The sequence below is a fragment of the Protopterus annectens genome, chromosome 5.part0 (assembly GCF_019279795.1).
Source record: "Protopterus annectens isolate FY-2018-M chromosome 5.part0, PAN1.0, whole genome shotgun sequence".
Lineage (NCBI taxonomy): Eukaryota > Metazoa > Chordata > Ceratodontiformes > Protopteridae > Protopterus > Protopterus annectens.
The window spans coordinates 1,673,720,190-1,673,741,954 of NC_056735.1; the positions used below are offsets into that span (position 1 = coordinate 1,673,720,190).

Sequence of the window (21,765 nt, forward strand, 5' to 3'; positions counted from 1 at the left end):
ATTCAATCGTCTTTTTCCAAAAGCGGAAGGATAGACTGTATTGTGACCATCTGGAATTTCTGTACTTTTTCAAACTTGTTCAATACACTGAGAACCAAAAATTGGTCTCCAGTCCCCGGTTTTCTTTGGCGCCAAAAATAGTCTAGAGTAAAATCTGGATCCTATCTGGTCTGGAGGGACTACCTGGATGACTTTTTCTTAGCAGATTTGATATCTCTAACGCTGCTTCTTCCCTTTGACTGGGTGGAACATCGGGTAAGCTTGTTAGGGGAGTGGGACAAAGGTCGAAGGGAATATGATAACCTCTGGTTATTATCCTTTGTACCCAAGAATCGGTGGTAATGGTTAGTCAGGCAGAAGGGTACTAAGAGAAATGACCCCCAACCACTTCCAGAGGAAAGCAGTTCGGACGCTTTTGAGGAGCGCTGGTAGGATTGGCCAGGGAAAGAATCCCTGGAACCTTGGTTACGTGGACCCCCCTCTGCCCCAAAAGGGGCGTCTTCCCTGAGAGTTTCCCCCTCTGCCTCTAGGGAAGAACTCGGCCTGTGTGTCATGGAAAGAACCTTGAGACTTTGTGGCATATCTTCCCACTCTTCTGGTTTTTGGAGAAAGCCCATTGAGGGGAATAATATTGGACAACCACAGCAGAAATGGTCTTAACGCCCTGTTCACATCTGGCCAGTGTGCTTTTAACCTTGGGTCCGAACAACGACGAGGCTTCGATGGGAGCATTGAGAAAGGAAGCCTTGAAGGGTTCCGCGAAATTACATAAGCTCATTCAGGCATGTCGTCTCAGAACAATGCCTGAACCCGCTGCTCATTCTGATGCGTGAGATATCAGGTGCATGGAGAAGTTGCATATCGATTCAATGGTGGCTAGCTGAGAGGCCACTTTGTCACGGACCTCATCAGACAGCTCCAGCCAAAGTTTCAGAAATTAAGTCTCTTTGAAACCTGGTAAAATGTGCCATATAGTTCAGGAACCTGACTGCAAAGGTCGCTGATGCAAAAGTATGCTTCTCTATTCTGTCCAGAGCCCGGGACTCTTTGATGGGCGGATGGACAGTCTGGGTTTCTTCTTCCGCCAGGTCCTTTTTAGTTCCGGCTGCCACCACCAAAGCATCTACAGGAAGACCTTTGGACCAATGGGGATCACTAGCAGGAGGGGACAACATTTTATCTGGCCTCCGGGAAATGGCCTCAATGGTGTCAGCAGCCATCCATGCATGCTGCACAATGAGCTGGACAAGTTCGTCAGCAGGTGGAGTAACCCAGGAGGTAGGAGTCTAGGCACGAAAGGCCTGCAGGAACACAGACTCTTCAGAGATCAGGTTAGAGGGCTGCCAGTCACCTCTCTGTTTAAGGATTTCAAGGATATCACCAAAGGATACCTCAGAGGGTGATCAAGGGGGACTCTTTCCCATCAAAGTCTGTGTCTTCAGTAAGGGACTCCTCTGTGGAGTCCATGTGCTTCCTCTTGCACGAGCTCTTTTGATGATCTTCCTCAGAGGGCAAAGCTGGGGAAGACAGCTCAAAAGGGGTCTCCTGTGGGAGTATGTCCTGAGGCTCTTGTGCCCGGTGTCTGCTAGGAGCGGCTTATGTACATTGCGGTCCAGAGGAGGGCAGGGAGAGTGATAGCACAGGATCGCCAACAGACACCAGAGCCTCCTCTATAAGCTGGAAGGCCGGTCCACCTGAAGAGGGATATTGGCCCAGGGCAGGGGTCACCCCTCCCCTAAGTGGCTCAGCCTGCCAACTCATAGTCCCCTGGATGGCTGTGAAATGTCAAAGTACGTACGCCACAGCTGACATCCTGGGCTGTGACAAGACTCTCCTGCCACAAAGGCATCTCTGGCTCCTTAGTGAGGTCCATAAAAGGAACCATAGTGGGGGAAAACTGCGTTATATCAAGGGTCTTCAAAGGCAATGAAGGAGGAGAATAAGTAGGGGTCTCTGGTAAAGGTTGATCACCTCCCGTGGAAGGACAGGTCCTGGGGGGCGGGATATCTCTTGGCCAAAAGCACTTGATCCACAAGACGCAACACATCATGTTTAGAGAGGCTTCTAGTGGATTTCACGGACATGGCTGTGGGAGAGTCAGGTCTATCCAAGGACAAAGCAAACTCTGTGCCCACCACGGAGGTAGTCTGCACTGAGAACAACGGAGCTGTAATGGACTGAACTACTGGTGTCTGCACAGAGGAAATCATTGGTGCAGAAGGCATGGTCTGCACAGACGATGAGGTCAGTACCAAAGTGGCTGTCGGCACTAAGGCCTGAGCGAAAACATCGGTGACGAAAACTGAATGGTCGGTACCGAGAGGGTAGTCGGTGCCAGGTAAGTTGTCAGAGCCGAAAGGGAAAAGGGCGTCGAAACATTGATCGATGTCATAACAGTCTGCATCGACTTAACAGTCTGTGCCGGTAAGGGAGTCTGAACAGAGGAGCTCCTTGGTACCTTTGTGGTATGGGGCACACTAGTCGGTGCCGAGGTTGCAGATGGTGCCGATGACCTCAGTGCCTTAGGTCTAGGCACCAAAAGCACTGGAGCTGAAGAAGTCAAATCCGAACTGGAAAGCTTAGCTTTTTTGGGTCTCGGTTCCTGAAGATTCCCAGCTAGGGACGAAGGAAGAGACTTGGCCTTTTTATGTTCATCACTCTTTTTCTTATGGGATCTTGGAGGGGTTGAAGCCTCCGATCCAGAAATAGCCTCTGAAAACGGAGATTTAAGTAGCCCCTTCAATATTAATTTTTCCTCTCAATTAACGTCCTGTTAGAGAAATTCTTACAAATCCATAAAGTAGTCAACTGTTAAATGAGGCACACCCAAGCAATAGACACACAGGGAATGTGCATCTGAAGTAGGTAATTTATGTCCACAATCTAAACTTCTTTTAAACCCTGGGCTACCTTTTTTATCTGTCATGTTTGTTAAGGAAAGAAAGAAAAAACACAAATATACCAGCAATGGTACAAGAAATACCAGAAGGTAAGAAGGAAAAGGGGGTTACCAACGATGGTAAAAAAGGAATTATCTTGCGGTAAAGAGAGGAAAAGGAGTTGGAAAGGATTTGAAAAAGGGTAGTCGCTAAATGCGATAAGGTAATAACTTTTTTTGTGAAAAAAAGCGGTCTTAGAACTTCGTATGAAGAAAAATACTGTACTTAGCTCAAGAGTAGTAGCTTGACACGACAAAATGGCGATGCGGCAAATGAAATCTGGGGTAACAGGGAGAGGGTAATTCTGGGTAAGAGTTTTTAGCTCGAGAGTTTGTAGCTGGCGCGAGCTTGGAAGATGGCCAGCTCGATTCCAAGGTCAGAACCGATACCCACATGCAAGGACTGAATGAGGATTAACACTATCAGATTTAATGTTCTTTACCTGTCAAGTTTCTTTTTATCTTACTTATTTAACATTTGTTAAATGGGAAAGTCCGACTGGTACAGAGCCCATTATCAGTGGAGGCCTGGGAGGGAAAGGCTCCAGATGAATGTCTTTGGAGTGTAGAAATAAACCAAAGCACACAGAGGAAATGCATGCAAATGCAAGTAGGATATGCAGATTCTGCACAGAAGGCACCCCAACTGAGAATCAAACTGGAGAACCTCTTGCTGTGAGGCGACATTGCTAACTGCTGCACCACTGTGCCGCCCTTTATTCACATTGGGAGAAAGTACAGTTGTGTACACTTTCCATAAATGTAGATGTTCGAGTGTATTCACTGTTGCAGTCACTACATTTGGGTAATCCTGCTGGCAGGTTGCCCTCAGTCGGCCTAAACTCCAAAGTCTTGGGTCCTGCGTCAGCTGCTGTCGCCCCTTCCCTGACGTCAGGTCGTCAGGGGTATAAAAGAAGCGGCCGACACCATTTTCTTCAGTTTTTCTTGCCCCAGATGTCAGGTGCCCCATGAAAGGGTAGGCAAAATTTATATGTATATAAAAATACATGCACCAATATAAACTTTACCTTCAACTACAAGCAAATACACCACACAGGTTGTATAAATCAGAGAAGGAAAGATACGTTCCAGCAGAAAAAAGGGGGATGGCAGGTGGGTAACCTGGACTGCAACAGTGAATACACTCGAACATCTACATTTATGGTAAGTGTACACAACTGTACTATGTTCTTCGTGTTTCACTGTTGCAGTCATTACATTTGGGTAGAGTCCTAAAGCCAAGGTTGGGAGGCTGGAGCTAAACAGCATTAGGAGCGGCTATGGGGCCCTGCAGAACTGCAGTGGCGAAGCCTGCCCTGGATTTAGAGTAAAGTGGCAGATGATAGTGCTTTGTAAAGGTGTGCACTGAACTCCAAGTAGCAGCCTCTAAAATGTCTTTCGTTGGTACTCCCCTGAGAAAGGCTGCTGAAGTGGCTGCAGCTCTGGTTGAATGTGGCCTAATGCCCTTAGGTACTGGCTTGCCATGGTGAGAATAGCAGAAACGAATGCAGTGGCCTATCCACTTTGAAATAGTCTGCTTTGAGATAGCCTTTACTTGTGATCCTGCAGCCTATGCCACTAGTAATTGCTGTGTCTTCCTGAAAATGTTGGTTCTGTCCAAGTAGAATCTAAGCTGTCTGTGTACATCCAATGAATGCAGAATTCTCTCTCCATTGTTCTGTGGGTTTGGATAAAAGGTTGGCAGATGAACAGTTTGGTTAAGAGCCACACTGGACACCACCTTAGGCATAAAAGTTGGGTTTGTTCTCAGAGAAACCCTGTCTGGATAAAACATGATAAAAGGTTCCACAGCCATGAGTGCCTGTAGCTCTGAAACTTGTCTAGCAGAAGTTATTGCTAGGAGCAGAGCTGTTTTTCAAGATAAAAACTTTATGTTAGCAGTAGCCGCTGGCTCAAAAGGAGGAAGGGTGAGTTTTTCCAAGACATAGTTGAGGTCCCATGCAGGTACTGGTGATCTCCTTGGAGACCTTAAATTTATGGCCCCTCTGAGGTACTGCTTTAATAAAGGAAGAGAAAAGATTGGTGGCTCAGTATTGTAATGAGCTGAAATGGCAGAGGAATGAATTTTAATGGATGAAAAAGATAGGCCTTTGTTCAGCATCTCAGTTAAGTATTGCAAAATCTGAGAAATATTTGGTACAGCTGTATCAGTTCCTTGTACCTGGTTCCAAGCACAGAATCTCTTCCATTTTCCAGCATAAGATCTTCTAGTACTAGGCCTTCTAGCTTCCAAAATGACATCCATCACAGCTTTATTGAGAGGTGTGTTTTGTATGATTACATTATCTGCCATGCTGCCAGGTTTAAAGTACTGAGTTGGCTGTGGAGGATCTGATTGTTTTGCTGGAACAGCAGATGGGATGTTTGAGGTAAGGTCCAAGCTGAGCACTGAGACAAGTTCCTTAGGATTGGATACCAGTACTGGTGAGGCCAGTCTGGGGCAATCAGTATCATCTTTGGCTTCTCCTGTCTGACCTTTAGGAGTACCTTGGGGAGGAGAGGCAGTGGAGGAAAGGCATATACTGACAGGTTTTTCCAGCTGAAAGATAGGGCGTCCACTTTCCATGCTCATCTGTGATAAGTCCTTCTGCAGAATTTTTTTAGTTGGTAGTTGTGAGGGGAGGCAAATAGATCCATGTCCGTGCATCCCCATTTCCTTGTTATCATGCTGAAGACTTGTGGATCCAGCTGCCACTCATGGGGATCTATGAGGTTTCTGCTTAGTTCGTCTGCCAGAGTATTTTCCTTTCCTGGCAGGAATTGTGCTTGCAGATGTACTTGGTAAGTCAAAGCTGTATCCCACAAAGTCATGGCTAGTCTGCAAAGGGGGTAAGAATGTGTGCCCCCTGCTTGTTTATATACCACATGACCGTGGTGTTGTCTGTATCTATCAGTAGTTGTCCTGGATGTAGTAGGTTCTTGAAGGCTGTTGGGGCATTTTGAACAGGTAGCATCTCTTTCTGATTGATATGTAGATGCATTTGGTTTGAGGACCATGTGCCCTGAATACATCTTCCCGCCATGTGGGCCCCCCCAGGCATATAATCTGATGCATCTGCCAGACTGGGGGTAGCGTGAATGGCTGTCCCTTGTTCTGGTGACAAGCCTTCGCCCATCGAAACTCCTGTTGCAGGCAGGGAATGAGAGTAATCATTGTTTCCAGGCTGTGGCAGTGCTGAGTTGAAACATTTTTTAGGTACCATTGAAGTTTCCTCATATGCATCTTGCATATGGAATTAGTAGGATGCAGGATGCCATGAAGCCCAAAGCCTGCAGACGTTTTCTTGCAGATAACTGGGCCTTTGTTGCCAACAATTTGAAATAAGTAGTCAGTTGCCTTTGTCTGGCGTGAGATAAGCCATCTGGGCAGTTGTATTTAAGCTTGCACCCAGGAATATTATCTCTTGAGCGGGTACTAGTTTTGATTTCTTTTCATTGACTGTGTACCCTAGGCATGTTAGAAGTCTTTTCACAAATGCCAGATGCTGTAGAAGAATGTCCTTGTTCTCTGCTTGAATTAGACAGTCGTCCAGGTAAGGATATATTTGTATTCCTCTGTCTGCAGAATGCAATTACTGGTGCCAGGCACTTTGTAAAGACCCTGGGTGCAGTAGATAAGCTAAAGGGCAGTGCAGGGAATTGGCAATGTATTGAGCCCGCCTTGAATCTGAGGTATCTTCTGCATGATTGTCTGATTGGGACATGCAGGTATGCATCTTTTAGGTCTAAAGTCACAAGCCAAGCATTCTTGCCCAGCATGGGCAGAAGCTGCTGCAAAGTCAACATTCTGAATTTTGGTATATCCAAGAATGTGTTCAGAACAGATAGGTCCAGTGTTGGTCTCCAGGCCTTGTCCTTTCTGGGTACCAGGAACAGTCTTGAGTAAAATCCTTGTCCCTGCTCTTGCTCTGGCACTTGTTAAATGGTCCACCCTGTCCATGAGGAATGAGACTTGTTTTAGTGCCTCTGCCCATTGATTTTTTGGCAGATCTGGCCAGCCGTTTTCCTTTGGTAGGGTATGAAAATGGAACTTGTAGCCTTGTAACACTGTATTTAGAACCCACTTGTCCTGGGTTATAATGTGCTAATTTCCCCCCTAAGGGTGCTGCCAGGAGATAAGTGCTTGGTGCAGGCAGGGCGAAGTCTTTGGGACTGTTTCCTGTATGGTTGTGATTTGTCTTCTCCAACTTTGGAGGTAGAAGCACCCCATTGCTTTGATCTGTATGAACCTTGTGCCTGGGATCTGCCCCTTTGAAGTCTGTCTGACACCGGAAAGGACCAATTCTTTGTGGACCAGTGCCTACTAAACCTAGGTGGCTGTACTTGTAAAAAAATATTTGACAGTTTGCATAGATTTAGCTTTACCCTTCATTTTCTTTAACACCTCTTCTTCCTTAACACCAAATAAAGTATCATGTTGTAAAGGTGCATCTAATAATTTAACTTTGACATGATCAGGCATATTTTGTTCCTTTAACCAACCATGCCTCCTAATTACAGAACATGTAACTGTGGCCCTGCAGGAGGCCTCCAAAGAATCAAAACTACATTGCAAAGTATGCTTTCCAACCTTGTTCAGATGCATGCAATAAATGCTGCATTTCCTTGTTTTCTGCACATTCAGAGTTTAACAACATTTTGTTTAAGCAATGACATGACATGTTGCTGATATCTGAGCAATGAAACTGACAGTTTAAGGCCCTTATAGCCAAGGTAGCAGATGTGTAAACCTTTTTTCCCCATCTATCCAGTGCCCTAGAATCTCTGTCAGAGGGGGTAGGGTCTTTTGCTATGGAAGCCTTAACTCCTTTGGGACCCTGAGAAATAGTTTCTGGGTCTGCAGAAGGGTTTTTAAAAAGGAATTTATGAGAGTCTGGAACCCTGTAATATCTGGCAGGCTTAACAGGAGCTGGAGGTAAGGAGTCTACAATGTTTAACACAGGAGGAATGACTAGAGGTCTGTGTTGAGGTAGTAAAAGGAAATCCCTGAGCCACTTTTTAGATTCTGAAAAATCTTGGCTCTCCCAGTGGAAATGCTCCCTCAAGGTATGCAAAGTTTCCCCAGAAGAATACCTCTGGAGAAGAAGCTGAAGGTATAAATTCTTCAGCATCAGAATCCTCATAGGGAGGAAGAGAATATTCCAGATCAGAAGAGGAATCAGAAGAAATAGAAACCTGATCTGAAGATTCATAGTTAGTCTCTTGCCTAGGCCTCTTATCAGGAGGGGGAAGGGAACCCCTGATCAAGGTAATCAAGTCTTCAGCCATTTTGAGCATCTGTTTTTTGGGCATAGAGGCCTGTCCACGTGGCTCTTGAGTTTGTTTCTTTGCTTTAGAAGGTGCTTTAGTCTTTGCCTTTGAAGCTGAAGTCGGTTTAATGTAAAGATGTTTAGGTCTGAAAACACCCTCAGAAGCCGGTGCCCTGCTCAGCGGCTCCGGACCCATCTGAGGGAATAGTATCCGAGGCTCCAATACCTTGAGTTTCCAACATCATGGCCGACTCCACGTGGGAGTCAGTAGCGGCCAGCGACTCAAGTAGCGGGCGTCAGGGGCCTCGAAAGCGCCTCACTGAGAAACGGCAAACCAGCGACTGGCTTAGGAAAAGCTTCGTCGTCGGTTTTGGACCTCGGTTGTTTATCTCTCTCTTTCTTTGCGTTTTTTGTGAACTCCGGTAGTCGGATGGCTACCGACGACATTTCTGGATAATTAAACTGGCGTCCAAAATAGTTTAAAACAAAATCATACCGACGCTTAATAGTGCATTGGTTAAATCTAGCACAAAACCAGAAACGTTGTGATCAGGGCCTAGGCAAGGAATACAGTAAGAATGAAAGTCCTTATGAGGTATTTGCTTTCCACAAGAAATACAATTATTTACTTTTTCTGTCATTGGTCTGGAGCAGGAAAAAAAAGTTTCCCCAACGGGGTACTTAGCTTTATTGAAGCCTTCGGATCTGAAATTCGAACACAAAAATCTCAGGAGTCTGCCAACTGCTTCGGGCACAAAGTGGCAAGAAAGACTAAAGAAAATGGCGTTGGCCACTTCTTTTATACCCCTGATGACCTGACATCAGGGAAGGGGCGACACAGGACCCAAGACTTTGGAATACAGGCCGACTGAGGGCAACCTGCCAGCAGGATTACCCAAATGTAATGACTGCAACAATTAAACAACGAAGAACATCTGAAATTAAACAGTTGATCAATTTTCAGCCATCTTGGAAAACCCATGAAAAAATAAAAGCTATGTACTCACCATAACGATACATCTGTACATCTGCATTGTCTACTTTCATCTTTCCTCAGCCAATGGGTTCCATAACAGACTTCAGCCACTTCAGTAGACTTTGGCTCCATAGCTCAAGCTCCTCCCCTTACTCAATCCTCTCCTTCATCTAAATTACCTCAGATCAAGTTTACTCTCTTGGCAGCCAAGTATCTTGCCCAAAAACACGATACCTAGTAAAAACATATTATAAATTAAACCACTTATCAGTTAGAAAAAAAAAAAAAAAAAGAGTAAGACTGGAGCTCATTCAGCAAGGTGGACATACTAACAGCCCAAATGAAAACAACTTGTAAAGTAGGAAGGGGGTTGGAGGGCGGGAGGTTGAGGAAGGCCGAAGAGGGAAAAAACAGGTGTATTGTTATGGTGATTACATAACTGTTCTGTGTGATGCAGCCTTTTTCATTCGTTCCTCAACTGATGAGACAGTCCCCAGCTGCAGAAGCGCAAGATGGTCCTCCAGGAAGGATATTTAAGAGTACAGCAGAGCCAAATGCTGCACTATTCCTAGATGAAATTTCCAGTGTGTAATAAGCAATAGAAATATGAGAACTGGATCAAGCAGCAGCTGCACAAATCTCATCTATGGAAGCTCTGGATCAGAAGGCAGATGACATTGCCTCAGACCTAATAGAATAACTAAACTCACTGTGACAAAACTAATCAACAGAGGTAAGAAGTCATATTATTCCCTGCTTCAACTCCAGTATAAAGTCAACCCCAGTAAATTTTGGCACTCCGTATCTTCTCTACTTAACCCTGGAAGAAATGGAGAGCACACCCTATCACCTGATACCACCTCCATCACAAACAGCCAAAAACTTTAACAAGCACTTCATAAAATCAATTTTGGACCTAACTAACTCCCCTAATGCTACCCCGCCCCACCCTTCAACCTATTCAGACACCAAGCCCAGACCAACAACTACTACTAACTATGTCATTATTAACCCCCTCCACTCAACAAAACATCATACAAACCCCATTCTCATTTCAGCCCATACCCACTGACACCATTAAGAAACTGCTACAAAAACTAAAACCCTGCTCTACCTCAGCTGACAATCTTCCACCACACACTACCTCAAACTGGCTGCTAACTCAGTCGCCTACCCAATCAGTATCCTTATAAACAGGTCTTTGTCTGAATCAGAAGTACCTACTCTTTTGATCCATCCAATTTCGGTCCTATATCCATCTTGTCACCCATATCCAAAATTCTCAAGAGAGGTATCCATCAGCAGGTAATTCAATATCTATTGCAAAACAAGCTTTTAACCAAAACCCAACATGGCTTCTGACCTAGCCACAGTACAACTACAGCCCTATTACCTTTTACAGACACCGTGAACAAGGCCAGAGATGTAGGATGATATACAGCCTCAGTATTCCTAGATCTCTCCAAGGCCTTTGACACAGTGTCTCACCCCTTACTTTTGAACACACTGTCTAACTTGGGCTTCTCACATAACACAGTTAAATGGTTTCAGAGCGACCTCAAAAGGATTGTAAGGAAGCAGTGAAATGGTCCAATGAACTCTCACCCTTTTTCCACACCCCTACTGGAGTCCCTCGAGGCTCGATCCTAGGATCCCTACTCTAACATTTTCACAAACCACCTTCACAATGCCTCTCACCCTGGGACCCTAATTCAATACGGTGATGATTCCACAATAATCTGCACTGCTCAAGCACTACCAGAACTATTTTCAAAATCTCAACAGTCCTTTACTGCAGTCTAATCCTGGCTAAGAAATGTCCAATTCTTTCTTAATCCAAAGAAGACAAAACTAGTACTCTCATCCCAAAAACACCTCCACCATCACTGATCATTTCAACAGCCTTGCATCTGACAATACCGTCACAAATTGTGCAGGAAACCAAACATTGACAATAAACTTTCATTTGACCCCCCATATACAGCAAAATATAAAGAAAACTCATCAAAAACTGGGACTCTCCTATAGAAACAAATATTTATTCACTGCAGCAACCAAAACTACCCTTGCAAAAGCATTTTTACTTCCCTTCCTTCTTTATGGTGCCCCTATCGTAATTACCTTACAAACGTCTACCCTAAGCAAGATGGAACAGTGCTACAACAAAGTTGCAAAGTTTGCCACAAACTCTATACATCACACACACCACTGTAAGCCACAACTAGAATTAAACTGGCTTTAACCCCCCAACCAACTTGCCTTTATTCAGCTATCCACCTTGTACAACCTTATTTTCAAGCCTACTGCCTGCCCTGCACTACCCAGTCTAGTCCACACCTTACACACCAAATCAATCCCTACGATCAGAAGACAAAAATCTCATTGCTATCTCAAAACCCACAAGAAAACCAGGTCACTCTGTATTCATACTCTGTCTCTATACTTTGGAATTCACTACCTCTAGCTACCAGGTCAATGCCTGGCCTAACCCATTTCAAAGTCTCTTTAAATAAATCATCTCAAAAATACATGGCTCTGTTCCTGCATAAAGCCTGCCTAATGCTCAGGTCTTCCTCTTCTTCCACACTAGCTTCATCATCCTCTTTGGTCACATTTCAATCTTTCACAGACTAAGATCCTAAGGCTATCCTAACTCCTTCTCTGTTTCTATACCATATCCTTAAGCTTCTGCTCAGGCTGTATTGCTTCTATTCTTCTTAACCCTCTCTCACTTTTTATCTGCATCACTAACTTTCTGGCTGCCATTTTCCTAACTGAAACTAACATTCTATTTTTCATGTACTATAGCAGTCAATGTCAAACATTGCAATACCCATGTACTATTTTTTGGACACTATCTACATCATGTATGGTGAGAGTGACTATTACGGTCCATAATGTTTTAACTCTATAGAATTGTCTAGATGTGTAGTAATGTGCACTAATATATTGCAACATCTTGTAACATACTTTGTTTTTTCAACTTACTTTTGTACAGTATTTCTAATGTAATTTGTATAGGAGTGGATTATACTGTATTTGCATTGTACTGTATGCGGAGCTTTTCTCCCTGGGCCTCTGCTGAAAACGAGTTCTGTACACCCAGTCAGACCACCCCAGTAAACAAATGTCAAATAAATAATAAAAATAACAAATAAGCTTTGGGAAGTTTAGGTAATGTCAGCCCTCTGCACTTATAAACAAAGGAAATGCAATCAGAGGACTCGTATAGCTAAAGTTACCTTTGACACTGCTTTGCCCAATTTAGCCTTAGAAAAGACCAACTGGTCTGATTACTTGAAATTTTTGATTCAGTGGAGACAGAATCTAAGCTATGCACATCCAACATGTGCAGAATGCATTTTCCCTTACTAAAAAATTTTGGAATGAAAACTGGCAGGTTGGCGGACTGATTGACAGTTGCTTCTAATGCTATTTTAGGTAGAAAAGATGTGCTAGTCCAAAGGGACACCATACCCTTTCGAAACACTTGATAATGGTGGCTGCGAAGACAGGACCTGGAGTTCTGAAACTTGTCTGGCTAATATAATTGCAACCAGAAAATTTGTTTTCCATGACAAGAATTTCAAGTCTGCATTTGCAGAGGGGCTCAAAAGAAGTCTGTGTCAAAGTCTAAAGAAGCACTTAAAACCGACATAGAAAAAGGGTCCTTAATGGTTGAAGTAAAAAGGTACCTCTGAGAACAGCCTTGCACAATGTCAGTGATGCATGGGGGAATTTTTTATACCTCGGTGAAAATGAGAGAGAGCAGCAAGTTGGACTTTACCTGTAGAATAATTAACTCCACAATTGAAAAATGGAAGCAAGGAAATAAAGAACGGCTGGAATAGGTGCTGAAAATGGATCTAGTTTCCTCTGGAAAACACAACTAGGAAATCTCTATTTGTTCTTATAAATCTTTCTAGTAGAATTTTTCTGGTTGATGTAAGAATACAATGAAGCAGGGAAGAAAGCCTGAACTGCTGGAAGTGGAGAAACCATGTGGTCAACTTTAGGGTCCAAATATCCATGTGAGATATCCTGAATGGGTGAGAAAGAAGTTCCTGAGAAGGATCCAACTCCCAGGGAGGGTGAACTAGATGATGCCGCAGGGAGGGAAACCATACTTGTTGAAACCAGAATGGTGCAATGAAGATTACTTTATTCTTTCACAGAAGTCCTTTCTGAAGTAGCTTAGGAATGGGAAAAGTGGGGAGAAAGGCATAAAGACTGGAAGACTAATTGTGAATCAGAGTGTCTCTCGGTGACTTCCCCTCTGAAGGGATAAGGGCAAAGTACCTGCTGCACTTGGAACTGACAGAAGAGGTGAACAAGTTGCAGCAATTAGCCCCACCAGTGAAATATAATTTCTGCTACTAATGGATTGAGACACTACTTGTCAGGATGCAAGACGAACCTTCCCGGTTTGTGTGCCAGCATGTTGGACTTCACCAGAATGTGTCATCAGAAGAAAGCAGCCAAACAACATCACCTATTGCCAAACTCACATTGCTTCTTGACAGAAGAGGTAGTATTGTGTTCCCCCTGTTTGTTGATGTACTGGACCGACATGAGACTGTCTGAATAGCAGTCATCCCTAGACAGACAACATCTTGAAACACCTGCAACACTAGTAGGACTGCTCTCATTTCTAGGACATTGGATCATCCTTCCCAAGTAACACCCCAACTGGGAGGCGTCCATAGTCAGTGTAGCCTTGGGTGTAGGAAGGGTAAAAGAGCGGCTCTGAGAGACTACTTGTATGCGAATCCACCAGCCTGTGTGTGCTCCTTGCAAATATTTGTAGTTTGAATCAGTGGGGTCAAAGGGTGATGTCCTGTTGACCATTGTACTGTAAGTATTCAGTGCAGCTCTCTCATGTAAAACCTTACTAAAAGTACCAGAACTATGGAAGGTGCCACAGATCTGAAAAGCTGGAGGGGAAGGAAGAGAAAGAAGGTGAGATGCCTGCCTCTGCACAGTATTTAACTTTGTGGTAAGCTTATGATCTGTGTCACTGTATCCAGATGCGCACTAATGCCAGGACTGGAGTGGGGGAATGCTGAGACTGGTGCAGTTCACTGTAATGCACAGTTAAAGACACAGATGGAACAAGTAATCCCTGGCTTGGATCAGAAAAGGCTTGGTGGCAGCAGAGAGGAGCCAGTCGACAAAATAAGGAAATGCCCAGAATCCTAGCAGTCTCAAGTGAACTGCAACCACTGCCATGCACTTGGAGAATACCCTGGGGGCTGGAGTGGGACCAAAGGGCAGGGCCCTGAACTGGTAGTGACTGGCTCCCAGCCAGAAGTGTAGGTACTGTATCTCCTGGAGCAACCATCTATTTTGATGTGACAGTATGCATCTTGGAGATCTATAGAGCTTATCCAATCTTCCTTCACAAGAGTGTCAGAATGGACTAAACCATAACCATCCGGAACTTTGAATGTTTGACAAACTGGTTCAAGTTGCTGTGATCCAAAATTGGTCTCTGGTTCCCGTCTTCTTTAGCACTAAACAGAATCTCAAGTTCTGAATGCTTGTTGATCTGGGGAGACCATCTGGATGACTCTCTCTGTCAGCAGCTTTTCTATTTTATGGCTGCTGCCTTTCTCTGATTAGGAGAACATCGGGAATCTTTTTGGAAGAAATGGGAGGCTGAAGGGAAAATTGTATCCAATAGCCTCTGGATATTATACTCTCTGCACTCAGGTGTGTCTGGTGATGGCTGCCCAGGCTTCTGGGTGCAAAGATAAGTGCCCCTGACTGCCTCCAGAGTGCAGCAATCGGAAAGTTTTGAAATGTGCTGGAAGGGCTTCTCAGAAAAAGGACATCTGAAGCCCTGGTGATGTAGGCCTCCTCTACAAGGGTGACATCTGCATTACAGATTCCCCTCTGCCATGGGCAGGTCTACACAGCAGTCCTAGGAAGACGATTTTGTCTTAGTAAAACACATCTTTCTACCTCCTCTCTGATTTCGTGGCTAGAAAAATGTGTACCTATGGCAGATAAGATCTCCCAAGCCTGCTCACTCCTGGAGAGAGTTTCCTTCACCTTAGCGCCAAACAAGGTGGAGCCATCAGAAGGAGCATTGATAAATGATGCTTGTAAGGGGGACACAAAATTAAAAAGGTGTATTGAGGCATGCCTTCTCACCTTATAACAGCAATTGCTGAACCTGCAGCTCTCAAAGCTCCCTCTGAGGCAAAAGAAATCAGCCTCTTGGAAGCATTCAATAGGGACTGAAGGGTGGCCAGTTGCGAAGAAACTGTTATTTTGTCCTCCGCACACATGTACCCTGAGAGGGCACTGGAAAATCTCCTTGATCTCTTAACGTGTGCCAAGTAGTTCAGCAATCTGATGGTGAAGGTTGTTTCTGTATAAACACACTTCCCACATCTGTCCAGTGCCCTGGACTCCCCTGTTTGGGGGAACTGATGAACTCTGTTCAACAAGTTATTTCTTGGTGGCTACTGTTACCACCAATAGCATCCACTGGGGGACCTTTGCTCCAATGGGACTGATCTTTTGGCTCCACGATGCATTTATCTGGTCTCTTGGGAACATGGTCTATGACATCTGGATCCTTCTAGGTCCAGATGGAAACATGGTCTACCATCTCATGAACAGGGGGCTACCCAAGATGCAGCTGAGCTGATTCCAAAAGCCTGGAGAAAAACTGGCCCCTCCTGGGAGAGGGGGATGGAAGGTCAACCACCTGTCTCAAAAGTTCAAGGATTTCACTGAAACAGACATCCTCAAGGGGTGATATGGGGGGATCCCTCCCCTTCACTGAAATCAGTGTCTTCCATCAAGGACTCTTGTGGGGAGTCTAGGTGCCTCCTTTTGCACGTACACAAACCGTGGCTCTCTGGTGGGATACTCCAGAAGTGTGGGCTGAATCCTGGATGAGGATAAGAACCATCTCTAGGATTGATCATGCCGGTTATCCAGATATAACGATGCAAAGACTCTATCGAATGTAGACAGTTGTGGGGGGGGGTTGGACCTCACAGAATCAAGGATGTCTTGTACAAAGAGATGGAAAACACTCTCTCCATTACCTCAAATGCAGAAGTCCCAGGGAACACCAAACTGACCTGAAAGGAGCTGTGGCCACCTGCTCAGAATGGTTCTGAACATCCCCAAGACACTACCTAGATGCAGAGATTGGAGTCAAGCTGTTCAGTGCTGAGGCTTTGAGGGGAAGAGATGGCTCCAAAAATGTCAGAGTTGAACCCAAAACCCTCTGATACAAGGCTACAGCTCCAAACTCCTTCTGACTCCAATACAGACAGAGCTATCTGGATCAGAGATGATGTCAGAGTTGGAGAGGGCCAAGCCTGAGAATACTGAGTTTGCCTTTGTCAGATCCTCAATTCTGAAGACTCCAAAATTAATTGGTGGATTGAAGCAGGAGTCCCAGGAGTGCTGGGATTGGACTTGTGCTAGGCTCACAGATCTGATGGGAGACAGAGAGAAAATACTTCCAACTATATCTGGGTTCTGAGAAATTCTTTCATCATCCTGTCCACATCTGCTTCTGTCAGGCTCATAGTTGATCTAAGAGAGGAAGAGGTTGAAGATGGTCTGGAAATCCATCGAGGTATCTCTTGCAAGAATGGTGAATGGAACCTCAAGGAAATAGGCTCCAGAGAGAATATGGGTGACTTATGGCATAGACACTCTAATCTGGATCTGAGGATTTTGCAATTTTCTTGGGTGAAGCTGAGCCTGAAGTAGGAGGAGAGTGATTGGAGGAATGCTTCCACAAATCTTTAGCCTTGCCAGAAGAATCCCCCTTCGATGCCTTCTTCTCTTGGAGGGGGCCTCCAGAAGATGAAGAGGAGGATGGAAGCAGGCCTTTTAAAACAGGTTTGCTTCTGCACTAGACAAGCAACCTGTGACTGAACCCTCCATAAATGTCACAATCAGTGTTAAGGTGCCTTGCTCTGAGGTAATAAACACACTCAGAGTGAAGGTTCGAGGGAGGCTGAGCAAGAGACTTAAGAACTAGTTTATGGTTCCATGGAGGTACAAGATTCTTAATTGGAGGCCGAAGCAGTTAAGGCACCCTTTAGAAAGGCTTTGGACAAATTTAAGGAAGGAAAGGATGAATGATCTAAATCCAGGTGAAAATGTGAGATGCAACCAATTACACCTTGACAATGGAATAAATAGTTCCATTACTGAAACTGGAGGCTAGAAAATCAAAATAGTTGGAATCGGTATGAAAAAAGGGTCTAAGTGTCTCTGAAAGGCCCAAACAGAGAATCTTTTCCATTTACTTTTATAAAGTTTCCAGGTAGAGGATTTTTGGGATGATATTAGAATGTGTCAAACAAGGGAGGAAAGCCTGGAACTTCTAGCCATCAGTGGAAATGGAGAATCCAATTAGTCAGTTTGAGAGAGAGCACGTCTGGATGTGGCAGAAGGTCCTGAAAAAAACCAAGCACCCAAGGGGGTGAAGTAGATGAGGTCATATGAAAGGGAACCATACTTGGTGAGCCCAGAATGGGGCAATGAGGATCACCTTGCTCTTCTGCTGGAATGCTTTCTGAATAAACTCGGGGATGAGGGGAGTGGAAGGAAAAGTATAGTCTTGGACTAGAGCATCTCTTGGTGACTCCTTCTATAGGGTGAACAGGGCAAGGTACCTGCTGCACTTGGCACTGAGGAGAGAGGAAAAGAGGTAGCAGCACAGTTGACCCTATCGGTGAAATATCCTGTCCACCACTGATTAGTTGAGAGACCACTCATGACAGAGTAAGACGGAATGCTCAGTTTGTCTGCTAGCAAGTTGGTTTTCCCCAAATATGCTTTGTGAAGAGAAAGTAGTCAAAAGAGATCATCTATTGCCAAACTCTCACTGCCTCCCTACAAAATGGGCAAAATCTGCTTCCCCCTTTTCTGCTGATTTACCAGACCACTAACATGTTGTCATTCTAGATTGTAATCACCCCTAAAAGAGCATCTTGAAACGCCTACAACATGATTACTCTAATTTCTAGGACAATGGTGTGAAAACTGGCCTCTGTTTTGTACCATGTGCCTTGGACTCTCCTTCCCAAGTAATGCATCCCTCACCCTTCTTGGGAGGCATCTGTAGTCACTGTGGCCTTGGGAGAGGGAAGATTGAAACTGCTAACCTGGGACACTTCCACTGCATAAATCCACCATGCTATGTGCCAACGAGAATGACAGTCATCAATGGCTGATGTCTTACTGATCACTGTTCTGCTAGAATCCACTGTAGTACTCTCATGTAGAAGTGTGCCAAGGAAACTAGTACTATAAAGGCTGCCATTGAACCTAGTAGTTGGAGAACTAACTTGGCTGGAGGTGAATGAAAAGAAAGGACATGTAATGCCTTCTGCCTTAAGGTCTCCAATCCTTGTCTATGGTAGGCTTGCCACTTGTGACGTGGTATCCAGATGGACTCTGAACTCCAGAGTTTGTGTTGGGTAAAGCAGCTCGCAAGTGAGCTGCAATCTCTGCCATACACTTGGGAAACACCCTGGGGGCTGTGGTGAGACCAAAGGGCAGTGCTCTAAAATGGAAGTGATTGGCTCCCAGACGAAAAAGTAGGTATCACCTGGAGTGCCTGAGCTAACAGTAACCACGCCTTATTGTTGAAGTGGTAAACAAGATCTGAGGTAATTCAGACAAAAGAGAGGGGAGGCGCTCAAGCTACAGAGCCAAAGTCTTCTGAAGTGGCAGAAGTTGGATCAGAGAGATGATCTGAAACCCATCGGCTGAGAAACAGAGAGACATCATAACTAAATTTTACATAATATGTGTAATATATCACATACATTGAAAACTAATAGTTATGCCCTGTCTTTACAAGGATCTGTAACTATAGGTAGACTAGAAAGGGCTGAAACGAGACAACAAATCAAAAGCAGGCAAAAAACTCATTAGTAAGTAAACGTGAAACTCTGCTGAATTGCATCTGTGGTCTATATGAGAAGATATAGGCCATAAAGCTGAATGAAGTGCCAAAAAAAAGCAAGAAGAAATATGAGGAAGAACTACTAACATGGAGTTGGTATAGACCTGTGAATTTTCTTTCTGCAATTCACTCTGCGTGTATTTTGTCAAATCAGTGTAGCTTACTGCTAAGTAATTCTTCTAATTAAGAACAGTTTGAAAAATATTTAGGTATAGGCAGATGTCTTTCCTTCTTATAATCTATTTGTTCAAAATGATTATTTTAGGTTTCCTTGTGCAATTTTAGATTTATTTTGATATCTGTTACCTGCATTACTTAATTTATTCTTTTAAGCATTTTTTTTAATTTACTTAAAAACTGTCATCTGGTCATCTATTCACTTATTTATTAACTGATAAAAAGATATTTATTCCTAAATGGTTTAAAAGCTGCTGTCAGCCTCATTTCATCATCTAGACCACTTTTGACACACATTGTTCATCTGTACATATAATTATTTGGTTTATTAATAAGAGCTAAACAGTTAGTGGCTTGGAGTTCTCCAGCTTGGAAATCTGCAGTAGTTTCAATTTGTTAACTTGAATCAGGACAGAAGGCTGTTGTGATCGAGAATATTATCAGCCTGGCCTGAAAATGTGTGCATGTGAGAATGCAAATATAAGTGTTTATTCTAAACACAGTTACTATGTTACATTGGGCAAGTGAGCACAGGAAGGTACCGAAATTCATAGGGAGTGGTGAGAAAGGATGTGGGAAGCTAGGCCAAAAACTCTAAAAGGTAGGATCTCAGAGTGAAGCATATTCTTTGGTATGGAAAGCGCAACTCCATACCCAGGGCAAAAGTGCATATTTCCTGCACACTCTTGTGGCAAAGCTGTACTTAGCGATTTATTTGTGGCCATTTTGTTACACTTTAACCTGTTTAGTAACAGTGGCGTGAGTGGTCACATCCCTGGTAGCCACCAGATTTTTTTTCTGCTTTCTCTGTTCCGCCTGTCTTCTGATCATCTATCCTCCCCCTTTCGAATCAACTTGCCTAACCCCCCTCCATCATCAGGGTGAGAGCCGAACAGAAGAGGCCACCAGTCCAAAACTCATCAGATACCTGCTGTACTCACTCAGGAAAGTAATGAAAAAGGATATGCAATAGGCAGACTGTGGAGAATGTTCCCTCATTTCCACAAGGGCTGTTCCTTCCAAGCAGCCCTGGACCTCTACCAAAAGGAAGAGTGGTGATTTCTCCAGACACTGACCAGGGAAACTGCACTGCTCAATGTACACCTGAGCATAAACATACAGGCACACATGCCCACTGACTACTGCCTTGAAGAACTAAGCCAGATAAGCATCCTCCAGAACAGAATTCAATACAAGGAGCCTATGATTGAATGTATTCCTTACAAATGACTGGCTTTTCACCAAATACAAATGGTCATGAATAGCCTTCTGACTATGCTTTAAGATAAAAGTAATAAAGTCCTAGTAAAATAAACAGGTTATATGCCAAAAACTGCAAGAGACAACACTATATGTAATGTACTGCTCTGACAAGAACATTCTGAAAACAGAACTCGACAGTTTACTCAAAAGAAATTATTACACAGAGATAGTCAAATTTTCTTAAAAACAAGAATGAGCAACATAATTTCCCTAAAGAAATATGTGGCAAAATATTCAGCAAAATTCATTTCAAAATTCAGTAAGACAGCCAGAAAGAACCAGTGAGGGAATGGTATGCCCTCCTTATCTTCTGATAATTATAACTACTTTGCTGACAGACAGTGATCACACAAAGGGAATTCCACAAAGTAAACTGCATTAAAGAGTAAAGCCAAATTTCCTCAAATCTTTTTTTTTTTTTTTTTTTGGGGGGGGGGGGGTTGCAGTAACTCTTAAATGAGCACAGCTTTGAAGGATTGTATTAACGCAACATTCATGGCAACGATGCACAGAGTTTACACAGAATGAAGCATATATAATAAAATATGCACTGTGAAGAGAAAATACAAATATAAAGCTACAGAATATATAATTAATTTTACTTATGTGGATGAAAATGTCATGGTAGAATAGTAATGTGTTTCAACACAACTTATTTGGTCACTCTGCTGTGCCACTTGAAAGATGTTAACGTATTATCTTCATCTTACTTGTTGCCACATATCCCAGCTGTGGTACTAGATGTTCCTCTGCACAGTTCTCCCTTCCAGGTACCAGTCTCTGGTATTTAGGAGGATGTGGGTTGCCATCAACATCTACCAAAAATGGTGGTGGCATGAGATGAGGGGCCTGCTGAGTCTGTTCATCAAGAACATAGTTGTTGGAATCGCGAATCAATGGTCGATAATCCGTATGGAAAAACATCTGGTCAGGAATCTGGAAGACAAATTTGTTTGTCAGTTTCAGTCAAACACTTATAAGTTTATATCTCAGTGGTTAAGAAAATATTACAAGTCTCAAAGTGGGGCATCAACATTATTCTCAAAATGTTTGAAAACTGCAAAACTCACTGATACTATTCATATTTCACTATTGGAAATTCTGAACAACACTGATAATTCAGCTCTGCTTCTCATTATGAGTATACATTTTCAGTCAATCACTCTGAAACAGGGCTTCTGGAATT

General features: G+C 43.7%; 1 protein-coding gene across 1 annotated transcript in view; it reads right to left on the reverse strand.

Moving 5' to 3' along the window:
• Positions 1-21,765, reverse strand: part of BRWD1 (bromodomain and WD repeat domain containing 1) — a gene marked incomplete in the record, with an annotated part of 4,378,631 nt that overhangs the window by 2,506,547 nt on the left and 1,850,319 nt on the right. Inside the window, 1 exon segment of the mRNA XM_044071461.1 lies at positions 21,290-21,515. Coding sequence (XP_043927396.1) covers positions 21,290-21,515 — 226 coding nt within the window.